The 13,406-nt window shown below is 29.7% G+C and overlaps 1 protein-coding gene across 1 annotated transcript in view; it reads right to left on the reverse strand.

Annotated features, from left to right (window-relative positions):
• Window positions 1-13,406, reverse strand: part of LOC115244692 — a 331,478-nt gene that overhangs the window by 167,199 nt on the left and 150,873 nt on the right. Inside the window, exon 2 of the mRNA XM_029822565.1 lies at window positions 12,281-12,403. Coding sequence (XP_029678425.1) covers window positions 12,281-12,403 — 123 coding nt within the window. The remainder of the gene's footprint in view (window positions 1-12,280; window positions 12,404-13,406) is intronic.

The following is a 13,406-nucleotide window of genomic DNA, read 5'->3' on the forward strand; positions in this document are numbered from 1 at the left end:
ATATAGATAAATAATTAATAAATAGTAACTGAATAGTAAAATTATATTTATAATATAAATATTTGTGATATATATATATAAGAATTTATATTATCAATATAATTATACTAATTAATATTACTAATATAAATTGTTCTGAGTTCCGATAAGGCCTTTGTTTCAATATTTCATTTTGATAATTAAATTCTACAATGTATTACTCATACATGCACATCTCGATTTTTTTAATTACCTCAATATATGTGATCGTCATTTTTTTCAATAAATATGAAAATAGAAATAAACAGCCGAAAGAACAGCCCATATATTAATAATTAACATCCATCTAAATTACTTAGCTGCATGCAAACATTTCTTTAATCAAATTACAAATTGCTATGTAATGAAACAGTTATTAAAATTGATCAATCAAACAATTTTATAATTTTCTTTTCGATTTTTCAAGATGTTCAAATTTATAACATTTATCAATTTGTAACAGTGATATATTATGCCGAAATCGATCGATCGGTATCGAGATATAACATCGCGACTTATTTATGGCTATAATTCAGTTCTGTATGCAAATTAATGTGCATATACTATTATACACAGCCGAGCTCACCTTCTCGCGCCACGTTCGACGACCTGATTAAAGATAAAATTGAGCTCTCTCTCTCCGGCGGTACTCACATTCCAGCTATTATTAGATTATCAGTTCGATAACAGATGGCAAACCAATCACGATCATTGATAATGCAATGAGCCCGAAACAATACGCAGAGAAAAATCTTTTATATGTAAGTTTTGCAAGTCTCGTGAAAGCACGGTAATTGAGAAAATTTAACCATAAAAATATCTTAAGAAATTTTAATTGATTTACAAAATTTTATCAATTCTCATTAAAAATGCAATTGTCAAGCAATTAAAACAGAATATTGATAAATTCTAATATCTGCTTTCTTTTTTTCGTAAATAAAGTAAAACTATACTAAATATGTTTTGTTCTGCAATTAACAATAAAAAAATAAATTTGGTTTTTTGTTTCTGATAAATTTTTATTTTTTTTTTTCACACATACATAATGCAAAACGAGCGTAACCAACCTAGGTAACATCGACGCCGACAGATTTCTATGTAGTTATTGATTATTGGCTCAAGATAGAGAAACAATTAATTTTATTTGTTGCAATCAAAGAAACATTTTTTCATAATATAATCTTTTTCGATATTCTCAACGGTATGCGAGGCAATATGAGTGCTTTTATTTATGATCTGGCGCTTATATACAGGCCGCCATATTGCCTTCGTGGTCTGAAATATTACCGCTGCGTCGAATATATTCTGTAATAACTACTCGCTGGCCATGGCAACGATGCAACAAGCGTCCTTTCTGTTCCGTTTATAAATAAGTGAAAAGCAAATATTAAGCGACGCCGTGCGTCGCATTTTACTTGTATATTTATTAATGCAATCCTGGTTGGTATTTTAATGCTGAAAAATAGGGTTTGCACAGGTTCGGCGGCGGACTTTTCGTTTGCCACGAGCGAAATACACAGATATTTCATAAAGCTTATGTAAACCAAAGAGAATATTTTATGCTTCATTTGGTTGATGCTTTTTAGATAAAAATAGATGTAATTACAAAATTATATAGCATTGTTAATCAATGAATTAATAGATCGCCTTAATAACGATTTAATGAACTAAGTTAAATCATTTAATTAAATAGAAACTATTTTTATATTTTTATTTTCATTTAGCTAGGCTTTTTTAAATTTTAGTTTTATCTATTATCAAAATAAAAAATGTAAAAAATTAAAAAGATTATGAACAACGGTTATTAACAAAATTCTTAAATTAGATAGATTGATATTTCAACTTTGTTATTATAAAATTATCTTTACTGAAAAAGCTCTATATTTGATTCTTTTAAGAATACTTAAAAAAAAAAGAAAAATAAAGATAAAATGCTCACTAACAGATAAAAAACAGAACAAAAAGGCTTTAAGGAGCAAAATGTGAATGTACATGCATATATTTAAATTATAAATCTCAAAAATATCAAAAATCTCAAAATATTAAAAAATATTAGCTGATTTAATCATGAATTTTATTAATCAAATGAATTAAATTTTATACATTTTTAAATAATTAATTACAAAATTAATAATAAAATTTTGAAATTTGAAATTGCTGACTTAATATAGTAGATTAAAATACGGAAATTGTATGCATTTTTTCGCATTTTAAATAGAGAAAAAGATGTATATTTTAAAAAATCAGTTTATATGCAAATCCGGACGATGTTAGCGATTCTAAATTCGCTATTGTGAAAATCCCAAAAATTTCTAATGTGATATTTTTTAAATATCTATGTTTTTATTAATTTCACAAATTTCGAGAGTTGCAATTTCGATGTCTTACATAAAAATTTCTTGAATTACAAATAATTTTAATATTTATATTCTATTGCAGGTTTTACAGAAAAATTTGTAGTTTTTGCAAAAGATTTTCCACACGAATATTTTGTATCATCGCTTTTTCCTGGAAATCGTACATCTGTTGGCAAATATATCTTCAAAGTGGCAAAATTTCACGGTAAAATGCGATCAGCCGTGTGCGGTTAGCCGCGAGTCAGTGACAGTGACTCCAGCCCCGGTTCTGGCATGCTGTGTGTCTCGCTGGCACTTGCAACGACGAGCCCGCGGCCCAAGAAGAGCGATACGACCTCCACTTTAGAGTCGGACCAAAATCTCCTGAGTGGTCCAAACGCGCCTTTGGACCGCTCGGAACTGTGCGCTTGACAGCCCGTGGCGGCTAACCGGCTGCCTTGGCAGAAACGGTGGAATGGATAGTAGTCGGCCCGGGGATTTCCGACTCTGTAGAAGTGTCAATGTGTACACATTTTATCGGCAAAGCTCCTTTCTGCACAATCCCGCTGCCTTATACAAGCCGAGACATCGTCTATTCCCCAAAGTTCTCTTTGGATTTATTCGCGCGATACGCTGCGAAAAATTTTCCCAACGTGTTATTATAAAAAATTAGAAGTCTTTTTGACTCGATAGAGATATACGTGTAATCTATTTATCAATGGAAAAATTAGCGGTCTAGTTTATATATCCCCATAAATGTCTGGAATATAAAACTCTAGGAAATATTATATAAAATCAGAATTTTTCAAGTTATTATATAATAATAAAGAATTAAAGTAAAATATTGATTTATTATTTCCTACAGTTGGATTTAAAAATTATAAGCTATTCAAGATTTATCAGCTAAATTGAAATTAAAATAAAATTTGAAATAATTTTGAATAAGTAATTAAAGTATGTACAAACTAATATTTTAAGATATATTGTTATTATATTATACTAAATATGTAAATACGTGATATAAATATATATAAAATATATAATATAATATAATATATGAGTATATATATATAATAAGTTTATAATGTAAAATTTAACACAAATTAATGATTTATTATCAATAATAGCGAATCGGATTAAGCTAACTTTAATGATTTATTAATTTTTTTCGAAAGAAACATTGCAGTAATATTACGCAATAATTAATAATAAGAAACGTACTTATATAATATATGAAGATACTTTTTATGTGTAAATTAATCTCTTTTGTTTTGGTATCCCCTTGTTATCGGCGGTATCACTGTTACATATTATGTATAGCGTTAATAAGTTAATAGAACTTCATCGTATATAACTTTTGCGAAACATTAGCCGCCAATTCTTTTCTCCATTTTGCTTAGAATTTAAAACTTTTGTAGAGTATTCCAAAATTCTATTATAGTATGATCAAGAATGCACCACCATTGCAATCTGTTCATCATATCGGGCAAAATAAGTCGCATTGGCTGAAAAAGCGCAATGTCATTTCGGGCCAGTTTTTTTAGAGCAAGCCGTTCTTTTACATGTTCCCAAAACCCGGTATTGTTTTTTGTACATTTATTGGCTATTAGGAAACATGCGGATTTTTTAACTAGATTTTTGAATACTGCTGGCTTTTCGTGACAAACTAGCGCAATATGGCTTACAAATAATCAATGCATATCTTTCAGTAGATATATAATAAAAAACGAAAAGCATAACACTATTTATTGAAATATATGTTATATGTTTTCTGCTTTTAACAAATAGAACTTTTTCTAGAACTCATATAAAACTATAAATTAAATCTATAATATTTAAATCTATCTATAATATTTAAAAATCGAATGAAAAATGATAAGAAAAAATTGCATGAAACAAAATAATTTTGATAATGCTAACTTACAAATCAAATTAATTGGTAGAAAAATTTGCAGACTTATTTAATAAAATATCCTTTTTACAGTTTATTAAATTTGAATATTAATTATTCTGATAGATTTTAAAGCGTAAATAAAAGTTGATTTTTGAAAGTTTTCAAAAGAGTAAGGTTCGAGGGGATGGAGTTAATGCATCCGCAAAAATTCGCGGGACTCACAATTTACGGGCCGTTAACAATGCGGGCCTTTGCGCATAGTATCGAAATATTGATCTCGGTGAGGTTTTCAGCATGGCTTGTTCAAGTTGAGATTTCGACAGTGAAAGGTGATAGAAACAAGTCAGACGGAAATACACGCCGCGTTCTCACGCAGGTTATTATCGTTCTATGGAACCGCACTGCAGCAGGGCCGACCCTCTCAGTAACGTTATCCGCAAGCCCTTATTTCACAGCCCGCTACTTTGTAAGATGAGCATTGCGGACTGGTCCTTACTTCGTTTCCCGCGAGATTTGCTCCATCCGCGATGTTGCTAGATGGGCGTATTTTTCTTCGAAATGGGAAAATTACAAAGCAATTGTACATAGAAAAGAGAGAGAAAAAAAAATTTTAGGAAAAATAAAATTGATTGTAAAAAAAAAGAAAGAATTTCATTTTACTTAGAGAATTGTTGGAAAATAAATTTGTGATGTCTATACTTTCTCTAATAGCTCGTTATTTAAAATTTTAGCTTAAATTTATATTAGAAAAAACTTTTATAGAAAAGAAGAAGGAAGAAAAGGGTACAAAAATATGCAATATGTGTAAGAATATTATGTAAAAATAAATTTAAAAAATGTTTGTATTAAAATTTTATATGTAATAGAACACTATAAGCGCACGCTACGTGCGCGCCATTTATTTTGTGTGTATGTGTGTATAATTATTTTTACACATATTAATTCTAGTTCTTCGTTTTTGAAAATAAATTAAATAAAAATTACACACACACTTAATATTTGAACTGTCAAATGCGTCGCTCGGTTATGACAGGCTTTTATTGATATAAAAAGGTAATGCACAACGCAGTGTCGAGATAACTAATCAGCATCGCAGAAAAGAGGTAACAATACTTGCGAGTATCGATTTAATACACCTTTTTAAAAATGAATATCTTAATGAGACCTGCTTACGGCATATTATTAGAATATTATATGTGTATGTGTTATATATAAAATGCACCATTTAATTTTTATAAATAATAATAGACAAAAATGATTAAAAAATCGCGATATCTCTTGCAATATTAGAGCGTACGAATATTAAGAGTTTCTTTTATATCTTGTGGGATGCTACCCAGAATTCTAAATAAAAAACCGGAATTGCGAAAAAATTTACCTTTAATCACCAATTTATTTATTCGTCACGTTTTTTTCGCAAATTTTAAATCGCGGTTTATTTTGTGATTTAATCGTTGATTTACATCGAAGCTTCGTCTATCTTTTCTCGGATGTTTTCTTTGCAACTCTACGAAAAATGCGCCAGTATAATCGAAGTACTTTTTTCAGAATTGTTTGCATTATATAAAACTTAATAAGCTTTGCAATTGCATGTTGATCATTAATCATAAATATCGCATTAATCGTTTTTATTAATCAGATTCTCTAAAAATTTTTGGTCAAACATATATTCATGATAAATTGGGTTTAATCGCTCTTAAAGCGATCAAATTGCTGCATTCAAAAACGTTAATAGTTTCCGGTGGAGTCATTCATGACGGAAAGGTCGAAGGGGAGGAGTCAGACTAAGAGAGATACCGTAATTATTATATATTTATTATATTAATATTTTTGAATAAAATGGAAGCAAAAAAACAGTAATTGAGAGAATAGAGAAAAAGGGGCTTCAAAATATTTTCATATTCCCTTCGAAACTTAGAAATATCTTGATACGTGATACGACATAGAAAAAATTGATTTCTGAGAAATAGAAGTCTATCCTACTATAATTTTCCTATAGTTTTGTCCGTAATATTTTATTTTTTAAAGAGTTTTAATCATTAGCAGCATTAATTAATTTTTTCACGTTCATATGATCGCCCGACAATAGGTATATTGTCAGGTTTTCGCAAAATGTCATATAAAAAAGTCGAGATATCTCTTGCAATATTGGTTAAAAAAAATTAAAAGTTTCTCTTATATCTTGTGGGATGCTACCCCAAAAAAACCTACTCCTTGCAATACTAGAATACATCTTTATACAATATACGAAAGATTGTGAGTTCCGAAACGCGATAGTCTATTCTATTATAATTATTATATTTTCCTATAGTTTTAATCTTGTTCTTTCAAATTCGAAGGAGTTTTAATCATTAACAGCGTTAAATAATTTTTTCACATACACACACATATTTATAAAATTATTTAAATATTAACTCTAGTTACCCGTTTTTCAAAACTAAATAAATTAAAATTATACACATATATTTAATATTTGAACTGTCGAATGCGCGGCTCAGCCAGGATAGCCTTTTATTGATAGGAAGTAATGTACAGCGCAATGTAAAGATAACCAATCAGCATCGCGGAAAAGAAGCAACAATACTTGTGAGTATCGATTTAACATGCCTTTTTTAAGAATTAATAATAGTTTGTGAATTACAAATCTTCGGAGAAACTTTTTACTAAAAACTATTAAATTATTTATTAAGGTTTTAGAAGTTTACATATTGATGTAATAAATATGATATAATAAATATTTTATTCAATTAATAACAATATGAAGTTCTATTTGTTATAGTTATGTTTGTATGCAAACTATTAATTTACATATCCACTGCGATATAATAATAACATTGTAATATTATATAATTTGAAATCGGATTATGCTTTACGTTCTCAATATGCGATCTATAATGCAATATATAATTTCTTCTTAAAATGACGATATTTTAGTTTTGATCAAATTCAATTTCAATAGATTTTTTCTAAATAAAAAGAAAAGTTTTTAGAGAGAAAAAAATAGAGAAAAAAATAGAGAGTTTTGTCATTTTGAAAATTAACACAATAAAGGATTAATTTCATGAACACTTACGTATTGCGTTAATCATTATGCATAATCTTTCATTATAGATGTGTGTAATATTGGCAAGAAAAGAAGCGCAAAATACATATATTAAGCTAAACATAATTTCGCGAATAAAAATATAATGTTATGCAGACAATGAAGACCTCTCGCACGCATATTCAAATAGCCATGATATCATAGTTTGTTGTAATTCGTACATAAATAGTTTTCATCATTAATAAGTGAGATTAATCGAAAATTTGATTGCACGGACTATAATATTTATCTCGTTGTGTTAATTATAGTTTATTGATGTGTTATATTTAATTTATATACAACAGTATTAGCAATATTATTAATATCAAAAATTATACGTCGAATTAATTCGATCTCTCTCTCTCTCTCTCTCTCTTATTTTTCTCTCCCCCCCTTATTTTTCAGAATTATTGCACGTATTTAACTTTATAATTAACAAAAACTTAAAAAAAATAAAGTAATGATTAATAGTGATTAATGATGTGCAAAGTAATGTGATATCCAATATTATCTCATATTATACATCTAAAAATGAAAAGAGAAGTAGACGATAATTTTCAATCTTGGTAGTAAGAAATCAATTTAAGAATAAGAGTAACATATACCTTTCTAAAACGCGAATCATAAAACTTATTTTAATATCTGTAATAAAATTGATAAATACCTAAAAATATAGAAATAAATAAATTAAATAGTTTGTTCCATAAGTTTTCGAATAACCGTCAATAGCCGAAAAAACACTTTTTGGTACATTTGAAATCGGTTATTAACTAAACTCAAAACCTATGGAGCAAACTACAATCACTTTGATCTCATATGAAAGATAATTTAATTCCGAACAAAAAGTTTCCCGTAAACATTGGTCGAAAAATGCTTCCTTCAAAAGTTAGCGCCCAAAAACCTCTGAAATCACGGTTATTTTTTACATTTTTACAAATATCAGGGAAAGTATGCGTCTTTTAACAAAAAGTACCGAAACAAAAGTTGTAGAGAATTAAATTATCTTTCAAATGAGGTCAAAGTTATTGTATTGGGTTAAACGGAAAGTTCGTGCCGTTTTTTCGGTCTTCATCTCTTAGTAATAAACGGATGGAACTTTACGTTCAACCCAATAGATCTCTTAGTAAAGATTAAATTTATTACCAGAAACAGATATATAAAGTTCCGGATATAAAATTTATCAACAAAAGCGAGGCGAAAAAGAAGAAGAACATGGCTATTATCAAACTTGCTATATTTTACAAAGTCAAAAATGTTATTTATTACAACATACTTCTCGAGCTAATCCATGTTTTGGAATGATCATTGTAATGAGATTTTAGTTTGCTAAATTATATAAATGTGCATAAAAATTACATTTAAAATATCTTAAAGGATTGATTAGCAAAGATATATATATTTAGTGAGAGAGAGAGAGAGAGAGAGAGAGAGTGAAAGAGAGTGAGAGGGAGAGAGAGAGAGAGTGTGTGTGTGTGTGTGTTTAATTATAATAATTTAAATATGTAGAAGCTCGGTCCTATGTACGGATCCAAATAGATTTCTCAGTAAACTTTGAATTTACTTCGTTATATCAGCGAGCTTTCATGCGAAATAGCATCTCAACAAGGGCGAGGTAGAGAGAAATCTTTCGATAATACTGTTACTATTAGGCAAAATAATATGATAATCCGATAGCAAATTACGCGCGCGGATCTATTACCGATTCCATGATGATCAGTAAATTATCTTTTGGTTGATATTTCAATTGCAAAATCTATTTATTATTAAATTCTTCAAGCCTGATATTGATGTTTTTGCAGTTATTAGTTACCAGATACTCGCTATATTCAAGGGAAGAAATGAGTTTGACAATGTTTTTATTAAATTATATATAAAACCATGAATTCATGAATTAAAACGGACAAGCCTTTCGACAAATATACATATTAAAAAAAGGTAGCAAAGTATTTTAAAATACTCAAACAAATTATAAAACATTTTACTGTTTTTTCAACAACATATAATATAATTTAAAAATATTTTGAAATATTTTATTTCGATTCTTTAATGCGTGCATATATGATGAATAGAGTACTGAAAATTTTGAAATTTATTAATATCTGACCAAATTAGCATTCAATTATTCATTTCTGTTTAATTAATTCACGCATATAATATAATTACGCATGCGTATAATTATATTATATAATTATCAAAAAAAAGCAAGCGTAATTCGTCGCATTTCACGTTGATGTAGTTTAATTGCATGAATTCCTCATAGCAGAACTCTTTCCAGGGACGATAAATAATAAGCGTTTCCGCTTTTCGCCTTTTATTTTCCTCGTTAGCATGTAGTAAAAACAAAGAATAATTATTTGATATAGAAATAATTGTCACTGCGTTCTCGATAGTCGCACCGTGTCGAACATTTTTAAATCTCCGCAGTCGACTTATTTAAGCTTTTTTTTTTCGAAATAATTGTCCTTGCGGGAGCGATTGATTCAATGACGAGATCGAAGAGTGTAGAGTTGAGTTCTCCACCATCCCCGACGCGACCGTAACGAGAGAGGGAAAACGAGGTCGACTCGAGAGAATACGGTCGACGACCTCGTTCTTCCCATCTTCGTTGTCCCCCACCGTTCTCAGTCGCATCTTTTTCCTTCGTCGCCTCCGAATGGAAATCACGTTACGAACGATCGTAGCGCGAACTGTAAATTATCCGCGACGCCGATAAATCTCACCATCATACCAGGTGCCTATCGCATTTAATTGTCACGTTGTCAGCGACAGAAAACTTAATACATGTCATCAAGAAAAAATCTTCAAAATTTTATTCTTATTTATTGTTAATTTTTTATCTACACAAATATATATATATATATATATATATATATATACGCGGAATTTATAATCAAAATTATTTTAATAAAATAATACATGCTAAAAGAAAAAAAAGAAAGTGGAAGAGAGGAATTTCTATAATTGAAAAAATAGTATCCTCTAAGTACGACAAAATTAGTATGATTTAAAAGGTATCACTAAATCTTGCAAATTTTAAGATCAAGTTTTTATTGATAAAAACAAAACAATTTGAAATTATTTTAACACAAGTCGGTATCAGTTTCGATTAAAAAAATTATTAGATAAAATCAAATTACTAAATCTTTTAAAACTTCAAAAGTTTTGTGTTATCACTTTTCTTCATCTATCTTTTAATCACAAACGAAATGCGGTTGTCGCCTCGCAAGAAACGCGCCCGGAGCTCTTGCAGTCGTCGACGTGCAAAATGCAAAATGACGTGTGTTGCATTAAAAAGCAGTTCCAGCAAAGTTAAGGGGCACACGCATGCATGCCGTTATATATTTTATTTCGTTCGACATAGCCGGGAAAAGCGCGCGCACGTGGCTTTTTAAAACAAAGACATCGTCCATTGTGATTTATGCCGCGGCTTTCGCGCTCCTTTCTGATACCGGCGAGTTACGTGAATAATCTATCATGTAATCGCCAAAGCGAAAGTAAAACAAATGGCATTGCTTTCGGAAAGCTTTTAGCTCGGGAAACCTACCGAAGCTTTTATTTCTGTTTCAAGAACAGTGTGCAACGAGATACGTCTTTTATTTATCAATGTCCAATACGAAGCTACTGTTCAAGGCATCCATTATGATTCATAATCATTCCGAGGAAAAATGGCGTTGTAAATTCTATAGATAGTATCGATAAATTTAAAAATAGAATTTTTGAAGTTAATGAAATATATTAGGAGTGCAAGAATTTAGATATTATGTATGTGCGTGTATATAGAAGGATTCAGATCTATTATATAAATATTATGAAATATCATTAAATATCATTAAATATTCATAAATAAGAATAATTATCTGTATAAATTCATAATCTCAATTGATTAACGCTAATCTATAATAAATGCTAGCAAGATGGTTTCAGACGATTTATGACATTTTCACACAGAAATCAAAATTCAGATAATAATGTCATCATCGTTTCCATAAGAAATTTCTCGAAATTTCGAGAGCCGCATGCAAATTTCATGGAAATGCGGTACGGTGTCTCCACGTTGCGAAATTTCAAATGTGATGCCGTCGCGCTCGTGGGACACCTTTTATTGCACACAGATCAGATGAGATTCTACAAATTATGTACCATTTAAAACAATGATTATTACAAAATGAGACATAAATAATGTATTGTGCGAGACTCTAAGTATATTGCATGATCTATTAACACTCTCGCCCGAATTTTCTAATAACAGATTGTGCCGTCATTTTCTTAACAAATATCGAAATGTATGTGTTTACTCGACCATAAAAATAATGGATTATATATATATATAAATAAAAATTGAGAGAAGACGATACTGGCGCGCAGAGAGTAAATTAGTTTCTATTTTCCAAAACAAAACTAGCTTGCATTTGATTGCATCTTTTATTTTTCCTCTTAAATTTTTTGGCTCATCAATTTACATCAATCTGTATGACATAAATTATTGCTAATGATGAAATGACGCAACATGCATTATATGAATATAAACACACGCAAATAAGATTTATGCTTCAATTTTTGATTATCTCGTTACGATTTCCAATATTGAGTATAAAGATTATTTTAGGGCACATTATCTATAAAAGCTGTATATAAATCAGAAAATTTAGATATGAAATCCAATTTGATTTTATCTGAATTAAAGTTCAATATATAGAAATTCAAATTATATATGTCTCTGACCTATCAACTATACTGTTAGATAATATCACATAACACCTCAATTACCATTGATACGGCTATCATTAATTCGGATTTAACCCAATATTGAAAATCCGGATTAACCACGCATGATTAATATCGAGGTATAAATGAGGCATAAATGTATAATTAACAATTAATTATTAACGCAATGATAATTAACTAATTATTCCAAATTATGCTGATAAAAAGAAAATCTGACTCACTTACCTAATTCCGGACCACAGACTCTCGGTATAATCTCCAAAATAGCGCTACACGATGAGTCTTCGTAGCACAATTGACGGGCGTAGAGGCAATTCAGTATAGCCATCGGTACCTTGATGTTCAATCCTGAAACAAGATAGACGTGATATTAAAAAGCCAATGCGCACATAAAGAATGCGCTTTCAACATTTTTCTCGCGCCGCAGCGCGACGGGCAAGATTAAAACCCGACATTACGGCCGGAAAAGAAGAAAAGGAAAGGGGAATTCCATTGAGATCAGTTTGCCAGCGCCGAAAAATTCGGGAAATTCGTCGTTATTACGGCAAATTATCGCGTGACAAAACCGTTCGAAAGACGATGCCGCGGCGTGGCAAGGGAGGAAATGCGAAAGTACGCAGTGATTTAATATCCCCCGCGCGATAAAGCGTTTCCGTTATTTATAACCGGCCGACGTGAAACTCTCCGACGACGACAAATTATATTTCATTAGGCGCGCACGGATAGTTTGAATGAGAATAAAAGGGCGCGAATAAAATGGGCGCACGCGTCTGTACCGACTCGTCGTAAATCAACGCGAATAAAATGTGATGTCCGAATAGAATTCTTTTTGATAAAGATAAACGCATTTCGGATAAAATTTTTTTGTAAAGCATCGGAAAGTCTAGTTAGTTTTAATACAATAATAAAGTTAACGAAATAATGAAATAGTTGTATCCAAAATTTATAATTTTTTGGAAAAGAATGCAATCGACAATTCATGGTTTTACAGAATCTTGATATGTGAAAAGCTTCAACGTGCTTTCACAAATATAAAAACTATTTATATTAAAATATATGTCTGGGAAAAATACATAGATATTAAAAAATTTTGAATTAAAAATTTAGATTAGTATATAATTTTAAAATTGATCGATTTATGTGAGATATACATTCTATAGAATATTTTTAAAACGAATTTTTTAAAATTGCAGATATGAGAGAAAATAAAGTTAAAAAATGCCGCTTGTTTTAATATTGACCAAATTTCAGAGCTTCTGCAAAAATTATACGATCGTAAAATTAAAGAATTCTTGTTAAATGAAAAAAGTTTTATAAACTTTAAAATTCTTATATTTATCCATATATTTCG

Source organism: Formica exsecta, unplaced genomic scaffold (genome assembly GCF_003651465.1).
Source record: "Formica exsecta isolate Colony F162 unplaced genomic scaffold, ASM365146v1 scaffold83, whole genome shotgun sequence".
NCBI classification, from domain to species: domain Eukaryota; kingdom Metazoa; phylum Arthropoda; class Insecta; order Hymenoptera; family Formicidae; genus Formica; species Formica exsecta.